The 26,014-nt window shown below is 56.1% G+C and overlaps 1 protein-coding gene across 2 annotated transcripts; it reads right to left on the reverse strand.

Annotated features, from left to right (window-relative positions):
* Positions 1-3,252: 3,252 nt before the first annotated feature.
* On the reverse strand, positions 3,253-25,677 carry Spsb1 (splA/ryanodine receptor domain and SOCS box containing 1). Of its 2 annotated transcripts, none has more exons than XM_015501430.2 (3): positions 25,470-25,677; positions 9,593-10,431; positions 3,253-5,241 (listed from the first exon to the last, which is right to left on the reverse strand). In XM_015501430.2, the coding sequence occupies exons 2-3, from the start codon at positions 10,284-10,286 to the stop codon at positions 5,114-5,116; spliced, it is 822 nt and encodes a 273-aa protein (XP_015356916.1). In that variant the 5' UTR covers positions 10,287-10,431; positions 25,470-25,677; the 3' UTR covers positions 3,253-5,113. The 2 variants fall into 2 exon arrangements, with proteins under 2 accessions (XP_015356916.1, XP_048639610.1); XM_048783653.1 differs by lacking the exon at positions 25,470-25,677 and adding an exon at positions 11,304-11,324.
* Between the last annotated feature and the right edge of the window lie 337 nt (positions 25,678-26,014).

The raw sequence follows: 26,014 nt of genomic DNA on the forward strand, positions 1-26,014 counted from the left end.
GCACTTGAAATGGTGAATTAAAAAAATTTTTTTTTCTATTTTAGTTTTGATACTGGGGATTGAACCCAGGGGTGCTTAACCACTGAGCCACATCCCCAGCCTTTCTTTATTTTTTATTTTGAGACAGGGTCTCTCTGAGTTGCTTAGGGCCTCTAAGTTGCTGAGGCTGGCTTTGAACTTGCGATCCTCCTGAGCCACTGGGAAGATAGGGGTGTAGGGCCTCAGCGCTCCACCTGAAATGGTGAATTTGATGTCGTATGAATTTTATCCTCATTACAAATAAAAGGGCAGCTCCTGGGTGGACAGTCCTGCTAGACAGTCTGCTTGGGCAGCAGCTTGGAGACCTTATGGTGTCTCCCTGCTCCTGGTTTGGCTTCCTTGGACCATTTCCTGTGGTAAACGGGCTCAGGGGAAGAGTTCCCCACAGAGGCTTCTCTGCCTCTACCTCCCTGTGGACCTGCTTGGTTCATTTGAGAGCCAGCACTTCATGCTTGGGTTTGCTGTGTCGACCCCCCACTCCTGGGGCTCTGCTGCATGTTCTGAGACTCAGGGCAGACGGAGCCGGGTAAACCACACTAACCAACCGGTGGAATCTCTTGCACCAGAGGTTGCCAAGGTCTCTGGGCCTCAGCCCCATGCAGATCTGAAAGGACTGTGGAGGAATCTCAGAGGGATCTTTAGGGGCTCAACTCTGCAAATAATTCCAGACCCTCGGGGACCCTTGGGGCGATGTCATCAGAATCACCAGGTTTGGAAAGATGTAGATCTCCAGGCCCCACCTATGGTGTATCAAGCTTCCTGGGATTTTGCTTGGTCCCCAAATTTCCCTGTTGTTTCCAGTATGAGGGGTGTCTGGGAACTTCAGGCTGAAACCTCAAATAGGTCCCGTTACTTGTGTGTGTGTGTGTACAAAACACATGTTAAGCAATAACCGTGGGCCCTCCCTCAAAAGCTGTCAGGGGAAGGGAGGAGGCTGAAGGAGGCTGTTCTGTCTCCAGAGTACATCCAGAAAAATCTGTAGGCAGGGCCAGGTGGAAAGACAGACCTAGGGCCCAGTCAGAGAGGTCACCTGCCCCCAGCCAGCTGCCCTCAGCCTGGACTTGTCCACTGAGAATATCCTATCTGTCCATTCATCCCTGGCCCAGGAAGAAGGATTCCCCAGAAGAGCTGGTTTTCTCTTTTCTTTAAATAAAAAAAAAAAAAAAATCTGAGCTCAAAAGAGGACACCGAGGTCCAAGTGCACCGATCCAGGGGATGATCAGACCGAGTCCCGCCTGCCAGCATCCAAGTCCTGAGAAACCCCAGGAGAGCCATGAGCGGCTTCCTCAGGATTGCTGGGCCAGGACATCAGTTGTTGCTCCTCCAGCCCAATCCAAGCTCATGATTTCCTCCCCGGTTGCCATGGCCGCGGACAGAAAACACAGCAAACTCCTGGCCCTGGGCAGCTCATTTATTTCAAATATTCTTTGCAGCTGGAATCCAACCATGTTTGGGTGTCTGGACTGGAGCATGAACTAATTGCTTTGCCTTCGGCCCCCTCCCCAGCTCCCCCGGAATAGTTTATGGTTCAGTAAAGTCCACATTCCTCATCCCGCCGAGGAGCAGGAGGGAGGCTGTGGGCAGATGATAGAGACAGGAGTCTTCCCATCTATGGCCAAGCCCTGAGAGTCAGCTACCTGCGCGAAGGCAGGGGATTAATTGCAACCACATGGGCCAAGTCTGCACAGATGGTTTTATTAATACCGCTCCCTTCAGTGCAAAACTCTGCTCCCCAGAAGTCTCCCGGCAGCACAAACGCCCTTATTCCCCTTGTGCTCCCCCACCCCCATGCCTGACCCCACTCCTCCCCTGCCACCCCCTTCAAAGGAAGCCGGAGTTCTAACTGCAACCCAGACATGAACTCCGACCTAAAAATAATTCGAAACCACCTCTTTCCTCCACCCATAGCTGGGGCAGGCTTGTGGGGTTCCTTTCCCCAATATTCACCTTGATCTTTGGAGTCTTTACCTAGGAAAAAGAAGATTTATCAGGAATTTGGCTCAGGAGTGCTCGGTCCATCCTTGACGTCAAAGTCCCCATGCAGGAAGTGACATTTTTCCAGGACAGCATGAGCTTTTAAAACACTTGCTGGTGAATTTTCCAGCATCCTGGGTCCTGTTCTCGGAACTTCACATCCCCCTTGTTACTTGCCTAGGAGATTGGGACACTGACAACTGCCATTTTTGTAGGAGGCTTGTCCAAGGCCACATAGCCAGTGTTTGAACCCAGGTCTGACTCAGGAGTTCATGTGCTTGTCCCTGAGCCAAACCACCACCACACTGAAATAATTTCCCTTTACCCAGCAACTTTGCAAGAGAAAGAGCTGACACAGACACAAAGTGTGGTGTCCTGACAGTCTTGGGCAAGGTCACCTGGGGAGTTTGGGGACAGCACAGATTCCTGGGCCTGGCCCCAGAAACACTGAATCTGCCTGTCTCGGGTGGTGCACTGGAATCTGCATTCTGACAACTTCCAGGCGGGCCTGAGGCCAGGGTTCTGAGGAAGGAGGCGCTCAGAGGAAGGGACAGAGCACTTTGGTCCTAGGGACCTTGGGCCCTTAGCCAGGTACTTCTCACAGCAGGTGAGAAGTCCCTGCAGTGAGTCCCTGCAGTGAGCTGAGGGGCTCTTGCTGGTTTTTTTTTTTTTGAAACAGTGACAACATGAGATCACATCTAGTACATTTTTTGACTGTTCACATATCACTCATTGAGCCTCCAAATAAGCCAGATTTCCTGACCTTCTAGAGAGGGCCCTGCCCACAGCATTGGCAGGTTGGCTTCAACAGGCAAGAGCTTGGCGAGGGAGCGTCACTACACCTGACCCTGGGGACAGAGACAAGTAAGGATCTGCAGTTCTGCAGAGTGCTGAGCCTGGGTCTGAGGATGCCACACTGGGTCCCACTGGGGTCGTGACAGCTTCCCCCACAGGTGAGCTTCAGAACTGGGCAGCTGAGCCAGAGGCGCTCGAAGTGCATGGAATCGCTTTGTAGGCTCAGCAAGTGCCCTTCTGTTTGGCTGCCGGGCTACACACTCCTGAAAGGGGCTGGTGTGTCCTAGGGCTGTCGTCCAGGGCTCTCCTCCACCTGAGGCTCTGGTTGGCATCCCTCCCTTGCAGGTGTCAGGGAAAACCATGGGCAGCGTTGCGGGCTGGACCCGGGCGGGCTCTGCCATGCCTCTTTCCCCTCCCGCAAAGCACAAAGGAGGGATTCAGAAGTGGTTTCTTATTTTAACAAACTTTCTTTTATTAGGTTACTGGCTATTATGAACCATCATAAAATAGAACGGGAGTTTCAAAACTATACACGCCACAAGGCTCTGGGCTGAGAGGAGAGAAAGGTGGGTGGAGGGAGTGAAGTCCAGGGGGGCAGAGAGCCCGCATCCATCAGCACCCACGGGGGACACTGGTCAAGGAAGCAAGCTGGGGCCTGTACAAGTGAACCTCTGTCATGTGCAAGAGTGTCAGAATGTGACCCACCCTGAAACGAGAGCAATCTTCAAGAGCCCGACAGCTAAGGTCCCCTTCCCCAAAAGGAAAAAAAAAAAAAAAACCCTCAAATATTCAGGGGGTAATTTACACTCCTCACCCAGTCTTGGCACCAGTTTTGTGCTTTAAAAAATAAACTCCACTGGAAGAATTTTATTTTTTTAAAAAAAGGTACCCTACAGCAGCTGCTTAAAACATAATTCTTATGGACAAATATATATGCATATATATTAAACATTTAAAACAAATAAAGTCATCTATTGTACCTGTGCAGAAAGAACAGAGCTCAGACTCCAAGGGAGTTGGTTTCAAGACAAAAGGTGCTGGGACACCACACGGGGGCGTTGCTGGGGACAGGCATCCTGCTGCTGGCCACCCTTCACCACCCTTGGGGTCATGGGGGAGAGGAGCTCCTGCATGTGGGCCTGGAGCCCAGGCAGGTGCTGAGCAGAGGTTCACACTGGCTTCGTGAGGTGGACCCCATGCCTGCTCTCCCCACCCTGCCCTGCCTGTGGCTTCTAAGGGGTGGGGACCCTCTCACTCCTTTTCTTTATTCTGGGGTCCTCTGGGACACAGAGCTTCTGAGGATGCACTTGGGAAATCTCATCTAGAAAAGCAGATGCAAAATCAAACCCACACCAAAAAAATAAAAAAAAAAAATCATAGACAACAAAAGAAATCCAAACATGTGCAACGATATATGAACTCAAGAGGTAAGTGGCTACCTGGGGACCTGGGGACCAGCACAGCCCTCTCAGGTGGGCTCCCTAAGACACTCCTATTGCACGTGAGGCTAAGTCTCTCTGAGGGGCCTGCTTGAGGACTCAGCGAGGAGCTTCAGGAAACGAGGGAACTACAACAGAGACACTCTGTGCCTGAGCACCAGGGCACCACGCCACGGGCACGGCCCAGGAAGGACAGGTGCGACACACACATCCTGGGGAGGCAGCAGCTGGGGGAAAGGCAACAGAACGCGCCAGAGAGGTGACCGAAACGAGGTTTCCTTTCCAAATGGAATAAATAAACGACCTTTGTTATGGTTAAAAGAATAAATACAGGGGACGGGTGCTGACAGGGATGGGTGCTGGGTGCTTATCTGCCTGTGGCAGGTCCGACCTCGGCTTCTGCCTCGGGTCCATGGCGTCTGGTATCCTGAGCTGCATGTGCAAGCCTGGCCCTGCCCTTCCCACTCCTGCTATCTGCCCTCGAGCCCTGGCACTTCCTGCCAGCTCCGCCACCTGGGACCCCCGGGGGCTGCAGCCTTTCCCCAGAGGTGTGGACAGCAAACCACGCCCCCCCAGCAGACAGGCACTCCACGTGGCTTTCGTAGAGTTTATTCTCTGCGTCTGGATTCAAGGAGGGGCTGCGATCCTGCCTGCCGGGACGCTGCCCCCTGCCAGCCCCGGGGACGGGGAGAGGAGCCCCAGCCGGCATCTGTCCAGGTCTGGCAGAGGCAGCCAGGACGAGGAGGAAGAGTAGGCACTTCTGTCCGTGGCCGCAGGCTGCGGTCTCAGGCGCAGGGTGCGGTGGCCCCGGTGGCTCAGTGAGTTGGCACCAGGTGGCGGTCGGGCAGCAGTCCTGGGGCAGAGCGTCACTGGTAGAGGAGGTAGGCCTTGAGGGCGGCAGGCAGCGGCAGCGCAGGGATGGCACCCAGGCGCTCCTTCCCCAGGGCCAGGCGCACCGAGCGACGGCAGAGATCCATGAGCGGCAGGGGCTCGGCTGGGAAAAGCCAGAGAGAGAACCGGAGGTCAGTGACAGCGTCCACACGCACAAGGCCACCTTCGCTCACAGCATTGCAATGAGTGAATAGCAAGGCTGATTTCTAAGTGCATAGAAGCTAACCTAGAAGCTTCCAAAGTCCTCTGCCCACACTGACTCATTCAATGCCCTTGATGACTGCCATGAGTGATGCGATCAGAGGTGCCATGATGATCATCCCCATTTTAGAGAAGAGGAAATGGACAGAGTCTAAATACCTTGCCTGGGTTGTCGCAGACGGAGCTGGGACTTGAACCCAGGCCATCCCGGGGCTCCCCACTGGGTACTGTTCCTGTCTTTGATTTATGGCAGAGAACCACTGAGGTCTAGAAAGGGTCCCTAACATGCTAGGATACAGGCTGAACCTGAATTGGGTCAGACTGCTTCCAGCATCCACATTTGTAGCCACCAAACTGTAGCCCGTTAAGACATAAGAAACACCAGCCCAGAGCCACGTTACAGGTGGTGGCGCTGAGGAGCCTTTCCAGCCAGCTGCCCCCACAGCCTGATAGCACAGGGTTTGGCCACTCCCATTGGCAGGTTGGAACCAGAGAAACTTCTTTCTGCCCTACAGAGTGGCTCAGGGAACCTGTAAATGCCCCAAGGACAGCGGGGGCCACTTCTCTGCACCGTCCCAGGCACCACCAGGGTATTTCCCAGGCAGAGGCGCTACAGACACTCAGAAGAAAGGGAACCTTCCCCTAAAGCCTTCGGAATCTTCTCCATTCAGTTCCCAAAGGGCCCAGGCCCTGCCTTGCTACAGAGGAGGACCTGGCCAGCTGGCATCTCAGGAGTTTGAAAATCACCCTTTCTCAGGCTTTGCAGCCCCCCCGCACCGAGGCTGCTGAGACCGAAGACAGCTCGGCTCACCCAGCCTCCCCAAGGCAGCCCCTCTCTGCTCTCTGCCCCAGAGCAACCACAGGTGAGCACACCTGGAACTGCTCGGCACCTGCTGGGTTCTGAGCGTGGAAAGAGCAGAAATGAATGGATTGAGCCTTCTTTGGGAGTAAAATAAAGTTCAGACCAAAAAAACTGGAAAAAAATTCAATTCCATCGATTAAAAAGTGTATTCTTATTTTTAAAAGTCCTTTGATATTCACCAATGTGCCTCAAAAATATTAAGAAATAATATTTAAAGGGCTGGGGTGTAGCTCAGAACAGCATGTGCTTATTAGCATGTGCCAGGCTCTGGGTTCAGATCCCAGCTCTGCGAACAATAAATAAATGCAATTCAATTCAATTTTAAAGTGACATTAAAAGCCTTGAATGTTGAAAGGCAAATCTTATGGCTAGGGAAATGGGAGTAGTCTAGTGATGGGTAGGAGCTTCTTTTTGGGGTGAAGAGAATGTTCTGGAGCTGACTGTGGTCATGGTTGTACCCCTAGACACCATGATCGGAACACTCCAGTAGCCGGACTAGATGGCACGCAAATTATATCTCAATGAGGCTTTTATGGAAACAGAGTAAATTTTAGGCTGGATAATGCACTTACTAAATTCCAGACTTTGAAGGAAAGCCCTAAAGTTGCTCTTCTCCTTCCTGTAGCTACAGCTACAGCTAGACAGAAGAACCGAGATGGTAAACATTGTTGATGGAAAGCTTTGAACTGGGGCTTTTCCCGGACAGCTCAGGATGAAATCCGGGAGCCCTGTCCAGACCAGGTGGTTGATCTAAGTGACCCTCTATCTTTCAGGACCAAGGACCCCTCCAACCTCACCTGCCTACTCAGTCAGGACACTCTGGACCTGGCTTCTCATTCCCCCCTGCACACAACACGACTTTCCCTGTCCCAGGACAGGGAATCCAGAGCAAAGCCTTGTCCAGCCAAGACCTTGAAAACCTGAAGTGCTTCGTGGCAGCTCTTGGCTGGGGCATGGCCATTGAGAGGAAGCCCTTCTGCATGGTGCAGGGTGCAATTCAAGAGTGCATACCCATGGCTGCCTAGAGCCTTCCATCTGCCCCTCGTGAGGTCCAAAGAGCCTGAGTCCCCTCCCTGGAGGATGCAGATTGGCTCCCACCCTTGATGCTCTGCTCAGTGTCCTAGGGACTGACCATGTACGTCTATGTTCCCATTTGGATCCTCCAGTCAACTGTGCCCAGACAGGATGGGGGAAGACAGGAAGCCAAAGGCCCTGGCAGTGCCTCAGTTTGCATCTGCATATGGGTAGGGGAGGCCTCCTCATCATTGACAAAGAGGGTCCTGGTGTGACGGTTGGAGTCTCCATGCGGATTCCAGCTCACAGGTACAGTACCCAACTACACATTCCCATCTCTCCTTCCCCCAATCCCTAGAATTTTTCAAACAAGAAAAATTACAAACATTTTCAACTTCCCAATAGATGCAGGATAAGCATCACCAAGTCAGAGGACGTGTGTCTGGGCCTCGGGGACTGTGTCAGCAGAACTCTGAGCTGTGCCTATATCACCAGGACTCATCGGCCCAGACCCCTCCTGGTGCTCCAGGTCTGTATTCTGTACTAGTGCAAGGACACACAGACAGCAAAGCTGTGTGGCTCACAGGACTTGTGACAGTGTCGGCAGGCCTGTTTCCAGAGGGACCAATAGTCTTGGTGGCCAGGCTGTGATGGTAGGCTCATCAGTCCCCTCATCTGGTACAGAATGGACCTTAACCTCGCTAGCTCCATGGCACCTCTCTGCTTGGAGGATGGAGACTGACCCAAGGGCCAGGGATCCCCAAGATCTTAGGTGCTGGCAGCATATGCCCAGGGCTCCCAATCCCTGCCCATCTCGGCTCCTGTACCGGCACTCAGGGGACAAATTTGGTTGTGAACTTATGCTACTCATTTCTATCACCTGGGGAGATGGACTCACAGAACTCGCTCTCTTGGTTCCCTAGTGCAGGTCTCAGGTGAATTCCTCAGGAGCCACCTGCTGGTTGCACACCTGGCCCCCCTGCTGGGAATGCCATGACCTCAGGGCACTGCCCAGGTGAGGATGGAGCAACTGGGAGCCTGCACGCAGACATGCTGCCCCATTTGGCTGTCAGCTCCCTGTCACTCCTCAGACAAAGCCAGAAGGGAGGATCCAGAGACAGAGCAGAGGGGAGGCTTTCAAAGAGAAAGACTTCAGAGTTAGTTCATGCCTGACCACCCTCCATGTTTCAGTATTTTCCAAAGATTGGTGGCAGAGGGGGAGGAGGAGGACGATCAGGAGAACCTGCAGTTTTGGAGTCTGTGAGACGGTCAAGCAAATGCCCTTAACCTCAGGGGGGCCTTGCCCACTGCCCACTTGGCTTGTACGGCAGGGCTAGGATTCAGGGTGTCAGGCCAAACCTGCTCTTAAAGACAGTCAGCCCACGGGGCGGATGGAACTTCCTGACCCACTCCTTTCCAGAGGTGGGATAGGCAGGCAGAAGGGACCTGTGAGGCAAAGAGCCCAGCGTGGGGCCCAGCAAGGGGCAGACAGTTCTGGAATGCCAGGACCTCCCGCTAGCCCAGGCACCTCGCCAGGCAGACACAGAGCCCTCCGCCTCCCAGCACACACAAACTATTTTCACACAGTCCAACAAAAGCCACTCCCCTTTCCAAAAGAGCAGGCAGAACTTGCTGTTGCTGCTGCCTGTTTCTAATCCACACACTCCTCCCCCAGTCTGCTGACACCGTGAATGAACACGCCACTCTTGGGACAGTGTCTGAAAGGAGCCTCTAGCACCAGGAGAGAAAAACCCAAAATTTGTCTGAAGAGTGACAGAGGCCAGTGGTTTTCATTTATCTGAGAGGGCCTAGCACCCCCAAGGCTGCAAATCCCAACTCAATAATATGCTGGCTACCATGCTGGAGTTTGGTCAACTGCAAGTCAAACCTGGAGGCAGGATAATCAGAGATAAACAAAGATCATTCATCCATCACCCATCTATCTAGTCATCATCCATTCAACCAACCACCATCCATCCATCCATCCACGCATCCCATCCATTCACCTAACTATCTATACATCCCTTCATCCATCCATCCAACCACCCATTCATTCCATCCATCCATTTGTTCATGGACCCATCCATTCAGCCACTCATTCTATCTGTCCGTCCACCCATCCATCCATCCACCCACTCTTCATTCATTCATCCATCCAGCCATCCATCAAGTAATGCCAAATGATTTAGCAAACTCAGGCTAGAGTTTCTCATGGAACCAGATGCAGGTAAGAGCGGCCTTTGAGGGTCTGAATACATGAGGACATCTACTTAAAAACACTTTAGGTCCAACAGCTGCATAAACTTTAGCCCAAGCCCAGATGGGACCACAGGGACCTGGGGAGGGTACTGCCTCCTACAAAGCAGGCAACACTTACGATCGAGTCCGTTCAAGTAGCGCATACGGATCTCACAGTGGCCCCAGACGGCGCTCACTACAGGATACAGTTTTTTGCCCTTGAGTCCCCGAAAAGCCACTCCCATGTATTGTCCATCCACAATGAAGCTCAGGGTCCCGTCATCCATGTCCAAGGCCACAAGGAAGGAGTCAGGGACAATGAACGTCTCGTCCGGCTCCAGAAAGGCCGGGTACGTTTTGCTCGGCTGGTTCTTGCCATCATGGTAGAGCCGGTTCCGCCCCAAGTCCCAGCCCCAGGACTCGTGGTTATTCCCCACGAGGGTCGTGTACCCCACGGAGTGCAGGGGGGCGTCTGCTGTGGCCACCCCCACTACGGCATGTGTGCCCCGCTGTCTCATGGCCCACGTGATCTGCCACACGTGCAGCCCGCGCGTGTACCCGACTTTGCCCCTGATGGCATCTGTGCTCTGGGCCACCGGATGCCGGTGAAAGATCAGCTTGTCGTCCTCCTTCACAAAGACGTTGAGTGAGCGGTCGTTGTTGTTCCAGGAGTGGAGCAGCTGGACGTCGTAGGACACGGGGGGCATGTCCAGCAGCAGGTCCAGCCGGGTGGGCTTGCAGTAATCCAGGCCCTGGAGCTCCTGCTTCAGGGGCCGGTATGTGGGGTCCCGCATGTCCACAGTCTTGATCCCTCCGGTGACCTTCTGACCCATGTTCGCCTGGTTTCACCTTCTCGCTGGCTCCCAGGGCAAACTCATCAATCTCCGGGCCTCAGCTCACTCTCTAACCGGGGCCAGGCAGAATTCCTAAGGAAGGTTGCTAGGAGACCTCCGCACGTTGTGGAGCATTCCGTGGCGTCTAATGGATGGAAAGAAAAACAGGAGGCCGGGTGAGCAGCAGCGCGGGGTGGAGGGAAAGCTACCTAGGAGAGCAGGGCTGCCCGTGCCAACGTGTCCCAGGGCCTGGCGCCGGGCTCCCCTCACACCTGACAAGGGGCAGCCTGGAGCCTTGGCACAAAATGAAATGTCCCCTGTTCCCCTGTTCCCGTGGCTATGCTGTCACAAAGGGAAGGGGCTCCATGCCCTGCGGTCTGCATGGAGACTGGACTTGAAGGCCGACACCATTCTCAATGTGTTGGGTCAGTCTGAGACAATCAGGGGACAGCAGAGCCCAAGGAGCAGCAGAGACTGTGGAAGACACCAGATCCCCGCTTTCCCCTCTCTCCTCCAATACAGCCAGCTGCCTTGGACGGACAGCCTGGGAAGGAACCAGGACGGAGACCGGAAACTCAACCTGGGGCCTGTGTGTGCACTGGGTGGGAAGGGCCCCAGAGGCTCCTGGCACCCCTAAGGTTGCAGCAACTCCCCCAACGGGTCTTGTCCCACCCAGAATGAGGAGCCAGCGATGCCCTTCTCAAGGGCCTGGGGCAGGTCCCCATTCAGCTGAGGGGCGGCCTTACTTCACCCCCCTCCCCCGAGTCTGGGGCTAACACCTGGAAGACCAGCTGCCTCTCTTGCCCGCTGGCCCGCCCTTCAGCTAGAAGCCAACAGGTCACACTTCAGGTCTCAATGGCCTACTGGGAGGAAGTCCGACCCCAGGGGCTCTCCTCCCTTTCGGGCTTCACTGTCCCTGGATTCCTTAGGGGACACAGAGATCTCACTGCATCTGTTCCTGTCATCCCCCCCACCCCACAGCCCAGGAAGAGCAGCAGGAGGGCAGAATGTCCCCACCTCTCGGTGTCCGGCCTCAGATGAGGGCAGATCACCTGCGCTGCTGGGCTCCTGGGCCTCACTCGAGAACAAAGTTCTTTCTACCATCAAAACCGTCCTTGAGTTGAGGAGCATTCTGCTGCCAGGTATAACTGATTAGAATGAATGAATAAATGGATAAATAAGACCTCCCTGGCCTCTGGGAGGGACGTTTGCCACTGGGTTTGGGAGATGACCACAGAGGCACGGTCATCTCTTCAGGAGCCTAGGATCAACCGGACAAGGTGGGGAGGGAGGCTTCTGGATAAATAAACTTAACAACAAGAGTTCAAGGAAGCTGGGTGGAGGCCATTGAACTTGGCCCCTGGGGACAGGGTCACACTGGGTCATTTGTCCCAAGAAGCACTAAGGTTCCTGAAGATAGGGGACAAAGAGAACACAAAAGGTCTATGTCGAGGAGGCTGGCAGACACAGGGACATCTGGGTACAGTAATGGCCTCCTGTTTAGCCCCAGAACGGCAGGGCCAGCAGGTGGGCAGGGTCTGTGGTGGGACCAAACTGAGCCTCCTTCCTCTCAGCTGGGGAGAGAGGGGGTGGGGCCACAGCCTCAGGGTGGCCGGGCCTCCTGTAGACTCCCTCTCTGTAGAACATTCCATGTGAATGCTGGGTGCTCAGGGGCCCTTATCCTGTGAGCAGGTGGCATTTGTCACCTTCCTTTCTGGGTGTGAGACAGAGGGCTCCCTCCATGCTAGAGGCATGGTCATCTCTTCAGAGACAGGCTAGGGCCTGTGTCCAATATTGGCCAGGCCAGTACAGAGCTGAGATGTCCCTCTCTGCAGCCGAGGGACTGCCCTGTTCCAAAAGCTCTGTGGACACTATGACTCTGCCTACTGAGTCTCCAAAGACAATCCCCATTCGAGCTTTCAGGGGGGAGACACTGGGTTTGGGTGCAGAAATGGGATTTTGCTGCCTAAGACCTTGCTAGCTCCATCGTCACAGTAGGAAGGAACTTTCTGGCCAATCTCATTGATGGGGACCCCGTCCCCCAACACCTACACAGGGACAGTGGGAGTGAAGAGGAGGCTGGGGTGCGGAGATGCTGGGAGAGGAAGTGAAGGGGAGAGGCCTCCCAACATGGCAGGGAAGTGGGTGGGGGGACGACCCGGGCCTGGGCGCACAGGGAACCCGGGTTTAGCTAGACCGGAGGCCAGTGAGTTTTCTCTGTCGGGCGAGATGTGCTCTCTGTGGGCCAGACCCTCTCCATGAGCTACCAGCTCTGCCACTGGAGCATGGAAGGGTCTGTGGAAGGTGTGGAAGTCAGAGCCTGGCCCAGCCCAATACAACCTGGACGCCCCCTTCCTGGGAGTCCCCAGGAGCGCAGCTCACCACTTGCCCCTCTCCCAGGACTGCAGGCTGGCAGGGCACCTCCCTGGCCCTGCCTCCCGAGGCTCCCAAAGCCATTGCAGCACAATGGTGGTGGTCGCCAACTAGAATTCGTCTTTGACTTTTCTGAGCGTCCACTGGTTCACCTGTACTTTGGATGTCACCTGTAGGTCACAGGCTTGCCTAAAACTCAGCAGAGACAATGTTCCAGAGAGGGCCTGGTGCATTTTGCTTTTGTTCTTATTTTCTAGAATGTGCTCCATTCACTGAACAAAGACCACTGCTAACCGGTGTTCCTGGTCACCACACCTGGCCCAGCAGGCAGACACTGCCTTTTGGCCATGACCCAAGGGCATGGAGTGCTGGGCTGGAACAGATCACGGTTAAGGTCTCTTCTAAATCAAGGCTCAGCAGACTCCCTCTGTGCATGGCCAGATTGCAACTATTTTGGGCTTTCCAGACAACATGTAAATAATGGTGTGGCCAGGTCCTAATAAAACTTTAAGAAAACACACAGCAGGCTGGATTTGGCCCAACGCTGTTCGCTGACTCCTGTTCTAAACCTGTGCGTAGCTTCTGACCCCTGCACCAAAACACTTGGATGTGGAGCTCAGGATGGGGGTGGGGTGGCAGCACCCACAGCTGCTGAGTGACAGGGATGTCACTGGGCCTTACAGCTCCTGCTCACACTGGGCCGAGATGGCTCCCTTGGGCCAGGAGAGAGTCCAGTGTGGGGACCAAACTGCTGTCAGGAAGGGGGCAACTCAGCCCTGGGATCACCTGTTTCCTGCTGTTCTGAGAAGCAAATGCAGAAGCACAAGCCTCACAGAACCTAGAGGTTCCAGAGGAGTGCCGGGACCTGGTCACCGAGCGAACCCATGACAAGTCTCCGAGAGGTGGGAGGACTCAGCCTCGTCCCCACCCTGGAGAAGCCAAACCACAAAGGGTGTGCAGTGTGCCGGGCTGGAATGTGAGAGCAGAGGACAGAGATGGCTGTGCTGTCACCTGACCCATGAGCTTTGTGCAACTGTGCATGCCTTCATGTACACACACACGCCGTGTGCCTGCACGTGCACCTGGTGGGCACACGTGTGCCACACAGACAGTGATGGGCAGTGGCTGTGGGGGCTGCTGGCCAGTGGCTCCTGCTCCTCACTCCCTTAGCAGAAGTTTTAAATCCCAGAAGGCACTCTCTCACAGTGACCAGCTGTCCCCTCAGAGGACACCTGCCCACTCCCCCTCTTTGCTGTCTCAGACCAAGATGATCAGATTCCTGGTGGGGTGTGTGTGAGTGTGCGTGAGTGTGTGTGTGAATGTGTGAGTGTGTGTGAGTGTGTGTGTGTGTGTGTGTGAGTGTGTGTGTGTGTGAGCGTGCAGGAGCTCTGATGGCAGGTCCATCACGCTTACGGGGTGGCAGGAAGATGGGCAGACATTCTGGGCCAGGAACTCCTACCAGCACTTTTCTACAGGTAAAATCAGATTGGAGCATAGATCAAAAGGGTCAGGGTAGAAAAATAGCCATCAAAGGATGGGCTGGAGCCTGAGAGAAAGGACACAATGGGCTGTCAGCCGTGAGTCATGACCCAGAGCTGCCTCTCCCTGGGGTCTACGTTCCGAAGCCAACGCCCGTCGTGGGACTGTGCGTCGGGAGAGTCACTCAGGCGATCCTTGGGGAGCCGGGGGCTGGCCGGCTTCCCCAATGAACCCGTGCGCCCTCTCCCCCTTGGCAGTGCTGTGGGGTCGAGTTAGCGCACCTTGACGAGGGTCTGGGGGTGACCCTGGTCTACAGGTGGGATGTGCATGGGGCCTCTGCCTCTCACCCTCCCTGTCCCTCTGCTCTCTGGTCACAGCTCCCCCTTGACACCGGCTGCTGTGCTTGCCACCACAGCTGGGGGTGAAGAGGGGAGACAGGTCCCCAGTGTCGAAGGTGGGCATGGAGGGTGGGGCGGGGCAAGCGGGGGGCATGCACAATGGAATCGAGCTGGCTGCTTTCACCGGCCCACCTAGGCCCTGTGGCTGGCCTGCCCACACCCCCTGTCCTGGCCCCACACACTGTCTTTACTGGGGTCACCGGTGAGTTCATGATTTCGTGAAAGGGGTGCCTCTCAGGAGCAAAAGCCTTCAACCCATGTCCCCAGTGGTTGTCAGGGGTGGGGGTGGCGAGGTGCTAAGAACCCAGCAGAGCCACAAGCCCACAGTGGTAGACAGCCTGGCTTCTAAGGACGTGAGCTCCCCAGGGCCTTGTCCCCCCACTGCCGGCTGCAACAGCCACTTAAGATGGTCTCGGCCCGGGGGGCCCAGCACTGCTACCCCAGGGGAGGCCTGCTTCAGAGAGGTTTGCTGGCCACAGCTCTCAGTGGGAAGGGAGAAGAGAAGGTCACAAGCCAACTCCTTCCAGTCTCTTGGGCTCCTCCAGGTGGGCTCCTCTTCCCCCAGGATGGGGGGGGGGTGCGACGAGCAAGTGACAGGTGAAAAGGAAGGAGGTGTGGAGGGCCAGGGGCACAAACATACCCAGAGAGCACTGTTGGGGGGTCCTAGACCTGCGCAGGCCAAGGGCACCGGTCCTACCCACAGCCTGGGATGGTCTAAGCCAGCCATCACATTGCAGAGGGAGGGGGCTGGGGACAGGAAAGACCACCTGGACATACGGTGGGGTACACTGGCTGGCTGCTTCGCCCCAAGTTAGAGGGGGACGTGGAGCTGGGCATGGGACCACTGAGGGGTGAGCGCACAGGGGGTGCTGTGAGTTAAACACCTGACAGTCACAGGCTGTGGGGGAGCCTTCCTGCACAGGGGTAAGGAGCAGCCGTCTGGAACAAGCTTCTTGGTGCCCTGGTGCCCTGTGTCCAGATGTTGAATACCCAGCAGTCACTTTTCCCAGGATCTTGTCTACAAACCCCACAGGTCTGCACAAGGACACGTGGAGGAGGATGCTCAGAGCAGCGTGAGTCCCACCTTATCCACAGCAGGAACTGCACAGCCCAGGGGGACAATGAGGCAGCCCCTCATTCTCACCACTCAGGAGGCTGAGGCAGGAGGCTCTCAAGTTTGAGGCCAGCCTCAGCAACTAGTGAGATCCTGTCTCAAAATAAAAAATAAAAAGGACTGGGGGTGTAGCTCAGTGATAGAGCATCCCAGGGTCAATCCCCAGTGTAAATAAACAAATAAATAAGTGCATGCATTACTTTTGTCACAAAAGTGATATTTCAGCAGAGGCTGAAAACGTTGACTTAATCCACTTTCTTTCAACAAGTTGTCCCCAAAGCAACTCCTAGACCCTCCATCTACGTCACCTCTTACAAAGCTAGCACAGGGTAGATGCTTAAGTGACCACCTTGCATGCTTCTCCAAGACCACACACAGCAGAGCCTGCCATGGGCAGAAGGGCATTTTAAGTAAAGGGGCAGAACCTTTGGAAAGCTGTGAGGCCGCCCAAAGAGGAACGTTATTTCTACAATGATTTCTCCAAAGACTGAGGGTTGCACCATCTCGAAATGACAAACCTCATTTGTCCAGTACAGAGCGGGCAGCTGTCTGTCTCCACAGGCCCTAAACACAGCTGTTCGTCCCAGAGCCCAGCCAGGTGGCTGTACCTCAGCCTTCCCAGGCTGCTCTGGCAGGGATGCCCGCTGCTCAGGTGCCACAGAAGATTGAGGGCCTGGAGAGAGGCTGGAGGGGGCCAGGCTTTCAACCTGCTCAGATAGGACAGTCTCCCAGCACCTGCTTCCACGAGGCCACAACCCTAGGACCTCAAGGTCTCCGATGGGTTTGCAGATCAACCGTCCCGGGAGCCCCACCTCTGCTGAAGATCACCCTTTCCTTTTGTCATTTGACGACTTGGTTGGAGACACCCAGGGTGAGGGGAAGCACTAGGCGGGGTAGGCAGGGGGTGCCCAGGAGGGCCACCAGAGAGCCGCAGACACATATCCACCTCCTGAACTCAGTTCCCTCTCGGTGCACCTGACCCCAGAACAGTGAAACCATTGTTTTGACACAAGAGGGGAAAGAATGAAATTCAGGATGTGGGACAAGGTGACCTACATAAGGCCTCCTTTCACCTGAAGATCAAAGACACTTCTCCGCCTCGCCTCTCGCAGCCGCGGTCGCAGCCAGGATTTTGCAAGAGAAACGTCCTGAGCAATCTGTTATTAGATCAGAGCGTAGCCCGGGCTCTGCCTGCTGATCAGGGCTCAGCACTCTCTCCGGCCTTCCTGGGAGTGCTCGGGGCTGCTCCATGCAAGCCAGAGCCCTGGCAAAGGGACCACCACCAGCAGGACTCTGCCACCTGGTTGCAAACCTCACTCGGCCCCAGCCACCCAGGAGATAAGTCTCTGCTCCCAGAATCAATGAAAAAAAAAAAAAAACCTTGGACCCTTCTGGAAAGTTCTGACAAACGATTTTGGAGAGAAAATTCCACACGGTCCACAGCTCTAGCCTCTGACCTCAAAAGACCAAAAATGCACCTGCCACAAACACCTACAGAAGGACCCAGATTACTCACTGAACTTTCAGAAAGGGCTCGAATCGGTTGAGCCATGCCCATGGGAAACCAGCGTGAAATTCATACAGAGACTGATATTGAAATAAGACGCCACGGTGGCAACCTAGTTAGAGCCGGGGGGGGGGGGACACAGGCTGTGGCTCCTGCGGGCGAGAAGCCCATTCCTGAGGCCTCCCACCCTGCAGGAAGTTCACCTAGACAGCCGCAGGTGTGCCTCGAGGCCCAGGGAAGAGTCTAGACTGAGGACCACCTACCCCACCTGGCCAGGAGGCGGGTAGGTGTCTGTCACAGATTGGGCCTTCCTGGTCCACACGGGACCTGGACACCCCAAAGAGCAGAAGCAGGAAAGCTGGGAGCAGGTAGCTGACCTCCAGGAGCTGCTGGGGGTGGCTCCCTGGGGAAGCAGGTGCCCAGGAGACTTGGCCTCACTCCTGCCTGGCCTCCTGCCTGGCCTCCTGCAGGCCTTACTCTCAGAGCTGCCTGGCCAGAGAGGAGGAGGCCTGGGCAGGTGCCAGGTCAGCCACAGCCCCACATGAAGGCAGCCCCTGGCAAACAAGGTGCCTGACCAGTCCCAAGCTTTGGGCAGCTAAGCCTCTCACCATGATGAAGGTCACTTTTGGAAGTGGACTCTTGGATTACCCCACTCCAGGGAGAAGGAGCAGGAGAGAGAGGAGGAGGACACGGGGAGGACCAAAGCCCTTGGGAGCAACTAACCCACACCTGGCTCTGAGGTGCACCTCACCCTCTGCACGCCCAGGCGGATACCCTCAAACCACCTGGGGGCCGCTAGAGGGAAGAAGGATGGCATTCATGATTTCAGCACAGAGTTCGTAGCTAAAGCTCCTGACACAGGGTCAGGCATACAGCTGGAGCATAATGCATGCAGCTCCCTGCCCCCCTCCTCCCCCTTCATACCAGGGGTCACCTGAAAGCGTAGAACTTGAACGCCAAGTGCCAGAGCACACTCAGCCGGGAAACACCAAGGCCCGCGTGGTCCTGTGATCTCAGGGGCAGCAGAAGTCACTCAGCGCCCCCGATGGCAGCTGGGAGGCAGTGGGCACAGTGGGCACGGGCAGGCGTCCCTCCACAGGGAAAAAGCCCCTGAAGCCACACACGCTCGAAACTCAAGATTCCATCAGGCTGACCCCTTAGGTTAGCGCAGGGGCAGGGGTCCCCTAACGCAGCCATGGTGGGAAGGGGCGCGGGCTGCTCCCTGGAGATCACACTTCCGGGAGCCGTTCTCAAAGTGAGGTCCTCAGACAGCAGCCGCCTCGCCTGGGAAGCAGCCAGAGAGGCAGACTCCCAGCCCCACCAGACCTCTGAACCAGAACCTGGGGCAGGGTGGGGCCGTCTGCAATCCGACAAGCCCTCCCGGGACTGGGAGACGGCTTCCATTGAGAATCGCTGGTTTAAAGGAATCAGATCTCAGCATTTGGGGATGGCAAATCCATACTAAATGAGAACTACCAGGCTTGGACGTAATCCATGTTTTTTCTTTAAACTCCTTTTTTTATCTGGATATGAACTATTTCAGTGTCCTCCATGCTCATAAGAAATCTCAATTCCCAAATGTACAAAGTGTCAATGAAAGTGCTCCCTCCCCCGCTCCCGCTGCCTACAGGGGAGACCAAGAGAGGTGCAGGTGTCTCCCAGACCCTTCTGGCATGAATCCAAGTGCAGACCCAGGACAGCTGTCCCTTCATGGGCAGGGGCACAGCATGCCCAGCTCTTCTGTGTCATAATATATTGGTCACTTTTAAGCATGGTTAGTGGTTGCCTAGAAGTCCACCGTGGCTATTGGGCTCTTGGTAGCGTGCCTTCACAGAGGGACACCTGAGCTGTTAGACTCCAGGTGCAGGGAGTTAAGGATTTCCTGGTAACAGGAGGGCCTCGGAACTGTGTCTTTTATACAGCTCACAGCCACCCTCAAAATCTCAGACCTCAGGACTTCCACCTTAGTAGAATAAAATCAAACGTGCAGGGGACCTCCCTCCAAGCCTCCTGATCTTTGCAACTGAACGTGGCAGCCCCAAGGTTTTGGCAGCGCTAGTTGGACTGAAGTTGGTCAACTGGACCTGGACTGGACTACTGCCAATGACCTTGGAAAGGGTCCTAAAAGGAATCGGGCAGCCCGTTGGCTGGTGCTACCTGATCGCCACCCCCGGGATGGGGTTTCACGGAACTGAACCAGATGCCAAGGGAGAGGTCGTTTCTGGGGCCTCACAGGCAGCTGGTAGAAGAAAGCACTTTAACTTACTCCTCAGCCACGACAGCATTCAGAACTTCTCCTGCTGTGTTCCTGGTCTTCCTCCTCCAACCCCATCAGCCTGGAAAGTCCTGAACACTCTAGAGGGGAGAGCCCCAGCAAGTCCAAAGGCAACAAATAAGTTAATCCTAAACTTCCAGGCAAGATAAAGGGTGTTGGGGCACCAGCTTGTCATTTGCAGGATAAAGAAAGGAGAGAGCAGCTCATCAACAGAGTGTCACTCGGCTGTCAAAAATGCTAAAGGGGTGGTGGTGGTGCATGACTGCCATCCCGGCAGCTCCAGAGGCCGAGGCAGGAGGATCACGAGTTCAAAGCCAGCCTCAGCGATTTAGTGAGGCTCTAAACAACTCAGCCAGACCCTGTCTTTAAATAAAAAATAAAAAGGGCTTAGGATGTGGCTCAGTGGTTAATTAAGCATCCCTGGGTTCAATCCCTGGTACCAAAAAAAAAAAAAAAGATAGAAAGAAAAGAATCCTAAGGAGAAGGCTCACAGTAGAATAGGCCAGGGCAGAGGTTTGCTATGTCAGGTGACACAAAGGTACAACCTTACCTGTGCCAAGATTAAAGCCTAGAAAAAACACGCATCATGTGCAGGCAAAGAGGTAGAAAGGAACCCAGAAAAGAGCAAGTGCCCGCTTGTTTACAAACCCGAGTTTATGAGCTTCCCTTCCTTTTGAAATTTCTTCACTGTCATTTTTTATTGTTGCAAAAAAATAAATGGATGGACCCAAGTGTCCCTCAACGGATGAACGGGTCAGCGAGTTGTGGTCTACACACCGAGTGGAGTATCATGCAGCCACCAAGAGGGGAATAATCTGCCGGCACAGCAGGCAATGCGGGCCTTGCGAACGTGGAGGTGAGAGGACCAGTCGTGGAAGGTCAGTACCCACGATTCCATTTCTGTGAAACAGGCAAATCCACAGAGACCGAACACAGGGCCGGGGGAGGGGAGAGGAGTGACTGCCAATGGACCGGGCCTCTTCTGGGGTGATGGAGTGTTTAGGACGGGACGGGTGGCGTTGCACAGAACTGGAGGGATGAAATGCCATTCCACAGGAATTTCACCTCAATAAATAAGAAAACATAAGTGGGTGAAAAATGTCCACCCTCCAAAACTCACGCGGACGGGAGGGTGTGGCCCGGGGTGCGGAGCTGAGAGAAGCACGGAGCTGGCTTCCAGAGTCCTGGCCAGCCGCACGAGCTTGTTGGCCAGGGCTGCACCCAGGGACGGGGCTAACGATGTTCAGATGTGGAGAGCACAGAGCCTTCTAGAGTTGCTGCAATCCAGACCCCTCCTTCCACCTTCTCTCCAAAAGGAAGAGCTCAGAGCTCGGGTCTGGAGACTCTGGCGGCCTGGAGCCGGCACCTGTAGATCAGGTTTCTCCAGAGGAATCTGGTTGTGTGATTCAACCTGGGCTCAGAACGTGGTCTCTGGAGGGGGGGCAACGCATGCCAAGCCCCGAGTCTGGGGATGAGGATGGACACAAGGCCATGGGGAGCGGGCCCCCGGGGAGGAGGCCGGCTGGACCTCCTATGGAGCCTGCCAACACCTGGAGGCCACTGGCTTTGGCAAAGGCCCTGCTGTTTGGTATCAGGAAATAGTTCCAGCCACTGAGATCCCACTCGCTGCCCCTGCCCATGTGTCAGGGCCTGGCTGCCAGCTCCGAGGCCACACCGTGGAGCTCCTGCCCACAGCCAGAGGCCCCAGGCTGACGCATAGGTGGCCTGGACTTGTTGCCACATGAAAGGCTGCCCAGCGGATGAGCCGAGACATTCCCAAGAGGATTATCACTCGTGGCCCTGGTGCAACCTGAGCGCCTCATGCCAGGTGCCACCGTTTCCCACACACCCCTCCAGGGCTGGCTCATGGGAACCTTGGAAAGCTGGCCTGGGGACCTGGCTCCGGGCCTGTGCTCCAAGCCCCCTCCTGGGCCACCCCGCCAGAAGGCCAGCGTGGACTCCTGGAGACCCACATGCTCCAGAGCCCCTCCACAGGTGGGCCGTGCAGACATGCAGGCCGCAGAGGGTCCGCTCAGGAGAGGTGGACGGCGCTTCCCCACGTGACGGGAAGGCCAAAGCAGACCAGGCAGCCCACCCCAGAGACGACCGGCCACCACGTAGCTGATGAACGCACAAAATACCCACGTCCCAAAGTGGGGGCCTGGGGCGGCAGGCACACCCAAAGCATTTATTAGCTACCTACTATATACACAGACCTGGTAGAAATCTTGGGGGGTGGCAGATGACACAATCAAGTGAGCAATGGACGCAGCTTCAGAGGGTCGCCCCAGTTCCTAGAATGGCAGGTGCCCAGAGGCAAGGGCTGAACGAATGAACAGCAAGTAAACAGGCGTCAAAGAGAAATAAATCCACGTGGGAAGGACAGGGCAAGTGTCAGGGGAGGGTGGGACGCTCGCGGACACCAGCAGAGACCCAGATGATGGAAGAGAGAGGGATGGGCCAGGCAACGGAGGACTGGACCTCATATAGGAGGGACCTAGGAGTGTACAGCAATGCTGCAGCAAGCAAGCCACGTGCTGCCAGCCATAGAGCACACGCCTGGGACTGGGCACAGCACCTGGGACTGGGCATAGCACCTGGGGCTGTGCACAGCACTTAGGACTCCACAATGGTAATAAACAACCGTTACCTACTGGTGTACCTAGTGCACTGTTTATCGTTGCCACAGAGTGTGCTTCTTTTGCTAATAAAGCAAAGTTTTCTGTAAAGGGTTGTGCCAGGTTCTGCCAGAGACAACTCGTACTTCTGGTGTTCACGAGGTCTCAGAGAGGTCATGTGGCCTACCTGCCCTGCGTCATCTAGGTCTGGATCAGTGCACTCTCTGATGTTCCCATCATGACTAAACTGCCTAATGATGCATTTCTCAAAATGTGTCCTGTTGCTAAGAGCTGAATTTCCCCAGCAGAGTAGAGGGGGCAGGATATGCAAAGGCCCTGAGGCAAAATTATGCTTGGCATAATGGGAGAATACCAGCAAAGCCATGTGGCTGGAGCAAAGGGAGGGGGGCTGTGGAGGGGACAGGGTAAGAGACGGGCAGAAGGTAGGGGCCTGGTGAGCAACAATATGGACTTTGGATTTTATATTCAGTGTGTTGAGAAAGCAGGCATTTTTTAGCATCCATGGCCAGAGGCCACAGGCTGACTTTGTTGTAAGAGGATCCCTCTGTGTTGAGGATGGGCTTTTGGCAGCCAGGGTGGAGGCAGGGAGACCAGCAAGGAGGCAACGCAAGGATGAAGCTTGGACCCGGGCTGGCAGACAAAGCGGGATACAGGACGTAACCCAATCTAGCGCTCACCCTCTCGCTGACGTCACAACCCGCCCACGCAGAGTGCTGCTTAATCAAGGCGCTGGTGAGTGGGGCCTAGTAAAGGGGCCAGCAGGACGGTGGCTCAGGGAGATGGCAGCCCCATCCAGGAGCCTGGGGACTCAGCTCTTGTCAGGGCTACCCTGTGGGTACGGCGGAGACGTTGGGTTGCAAAACTCGAGGCACCTGTCATGACAGCCACTTGTTGGTACCCCTGAGACCTCATTCTGCACTGCCACCTTGAGCGGAGACATACATCTTCAGCACACCTGATTCTTCTACTCCTTGCTGCATGAGAACAAAGTGCCTCAGGTTGTATGTCAGTCTCTTGTGAGTTTGGTCAATACCTTGAAGTTGCATCAACATTGCACACACCACGGGGGGAAAAGCCTCCAGTCTCTCAATCTGCAAAATGTGGGTGGGTCATAATGTCCCCAGGGATCTAGACCACCTCCTTGGGATCCTTATCTAAGAATTCTTGAACCTGAAACAGGGTGAATTCAGGGAGACTCACTTAACAGGGTCTGCAGTCCGGAGTGGGGCGAGTTTCCTGGCTGAGCCTCAGGGCCCCCTCCTCTGAGATGTGGGTGGGTTGTGGATCGGTCTCGCTGGTCTGCTTTAAGGGTGTGATGAAGATCCGTGGCAACCTCAGCCAGCAACACTGATGGTGCATGATTTAGTGGTGTGAAGAGAGGGAAAGCGGGGGTGGGGGGTTTCCTGAGATGGGGTTTCTGGGTGTCCCCCAGGGGGGAAGGCAGCTGGACCCCCTCCCTGCCCCAGACTCAGCCATCACTGCAAAGGACAGCTACCCCAAGGCGCTGTGACTTAGCGCCAGGCCCCCTCTTGCCGTCTGCTGAGGGCGGGTCTGCAGCCGGCATGGTTTCCACCTCTGCCGGACTCTCCCACGGAACCTCCCCTGGTAAGCATGTTCGCCAGGAAAGGGGGTGGCCCTGGGGACAGTGGGTCTGCAGCCTCCTGGGCAGGGACAGGGACGTGTTCCCCACTTGTCTGCTCTCTGAGGCCGGGTGGCCAGGGCCTGGGCATCAGAAGGGTTCCTCGGGAGAGCAGCCTGGATCGAGAGAGTCTGTTCCATTTCTCCGTCTTGAGAATCAGAAGGAAAACAGGGGAAGTGGAAAAAAGGGAAACTGGCCTGATGTCCATGTAATGGACTCATCGAGGATGGCCACGGGCTGAGGGAAGGAGGAGCGGGGCTGGGGGAGCTGTCAGCCCAGCTTTGGAAACAGAAGCACAGACCCCGGTGCCCCCCCAGGTACACAGAGGACAACCACTGGGCCTTCCTGTGCCCCCCACATGGCAGAGCTGCTCTGTGACATTAGACTGGTGCCTTCAGATAGGCGTTCCCTCTGCCAGGGAGACCTTCCATAAAACAAGAGAGGTAGCACGTCACCTTCACAGACACGGCCTGTCCTGGGGACCGAGGACCTGCCACATCACAGCACAGAGGCTCAGGCCACAGGTCCAGGCGCAGGGACCCCTCCCCAGCCCCACGAGCTGCAGCCTCCCCCGGGCTGTGGTGTGCACGGCTGGAGGAGGACCAGGCGCTGTCCCAGGTTTCTGTTCCCATATCAAAAGCACCTCTGTTCCGCTGAGGCAGCAGGACCCGCCGGCAAAGCCAGCGGCCAGGACCACGTTCTCCTAACACGGTGCCGGCCTCGCCTGGCGCGCGGGTGAATCACTGAGGTCCAAGGGGATCGCAGCTGGGCTGGTGGCAGGAAGCTGTCCAAAGTCCCCACACCCGCCTCTCCTGATTGACGCCCCCAAACGGAAACCAGATGGGACGGAGATGCTGCATGGGCAGCGGTCCCTGCGTGTCCCTCTCCTTCACAGTCCTCTAGGGCAAGGGACCAGTCACCCAGCGCCCCTGGGACAGCCCGCAGGAGCTGGTCAGAAGGGCAGAGCTTCAGGCCCCACCCCACTGCTGGACAGACCCCAGGTGACCTGCACGTCCAGGAGACCCCGGGCTCTCAGTGTGGGTCATCTGCAAGCAGGAGGCTCAGAGGACACCCGTGCCAAGAAGATGGCAGATGAAGGGCTCGGCTCCCTGCAGCAGGCTGGTCCCGAAACCCCACAGACTTGCACAAGCCAAGCCAAGAGGCTGACCTGTGTGGCGAAAGTGGCAGGCAGGGTCCCCTGTCGGGATCAGGGCCCCGTCCTTCTACTAGACCCACTGGGGGGGGAGGGGGGGCACAGGAACCAGCCGTGGCCTCCCTGGTGCAGTCCTCCAAGAAGACTGTGCTCACTGGGCTCTGGGGAGACGGTCACGGTCACACGGTCCTGAGTGCACCCCCTTCCCATCGCTCACGGCTCGTCACGGCACCCCCTCTGCCAGCCCTTCAAGCTCTGACAAGCCCTCTTGGACACCAGCTAGCCAGGTCAGCCTTGCGGGCCCTAAGAGCCACACCGGCCCTGTCCTTTGCACTTCATGCGACCCCACCCAGCTGGATCTGTCCGGATCTGCCAGGGGCTCCCTCCTCCACGGAGCCTTCCCTGCTTGGCCCCCCAAGGGCCTGCCTCTGCGCATGTCTCCTTCTCCCACCCCTCCCCCCGATTTCCTCCGGGCCCCAGGTCCTGCCAAAACCTAGGCTGGTGGTCACTCACAGACCCAAGTCCTGGCTGAAGTCCACAAGCCCGCCAAGACCCGCCCACACGTGGCTGGCCAGCGAGTGGCCTCACGCTCTCCCCAGTACCTACCAGAGGATCTGAAGTTCTGGAATGTTCCAGGCAAGTGCTGGGGAACAAGCCAGGAGGAGTCTGTGGGTCCCCACCATGGGGGCGGGGGATTAAGGAGTGAAGGCGGCAGCCGGTGCCCAGGACCAGGTGTCCTCCCCACCGAGGCCGCCCGCAGGGTCCCTGGGCCTGCCGAGCTGGGCTGGACCAGCCCTGGCCCGAGTGAGCTGCGCCGTCACCAAGGGGAAGCGGCCCTTGGTTACCACTGGCCTAACACAGGCAAAACAAACACTGGAGCCGCGGCCTGCTCCTCACTGCTGGGAACAATTACAGGGAGAAGCCCTCTGCGTGGGGGCTGCAGGCCCCACGGAAGGCCAGTCTGCAACTCGTTCCCATCCTGCACTGCTGCTGCACCCCCAAACCCAGGGACCCCCCACCCCATTCAGGAAAGCAAGGGAAGCAAGGCTGGACCCCCAGAGGCTGGGCCGGGGCAGACTCCCAACCCCAGCCCAGCTTCCCCAACTACCCACCATCCCACCTGGAGGTGCAGAGGGGACACCCCCAGGAGA

Source organism: Marmota marmota, unplaced genomic scaffold (genome assembly GCF_001458135.2).
Source record: "Marmota marmota marmota unplaced genomic scaffold, marMar, whole genome shotgun sequence".
Lineage (NCBI taxonomy): Eukaryota > Metazoa > Chordata > Mammalia > Rodentia > Sciuridae > Marmota > Marmota marmota.

Coding starts and splice junctions, on each gene's coding strand:
- Spsb1 (XM_015501430.2), bottom strand. CDS start 10,286: ATGGGTCAGAAGGTCACCGGAGGGATCAAGACTGTGGACATGCGGGAC. Junction 5,242..9,592: donor CTACTTGAACGGACTCGATC/GTAAGTGTTGCC, acceptor GGCTTTTCCCAG/CCGAGCCCCTGCCGCTCATG.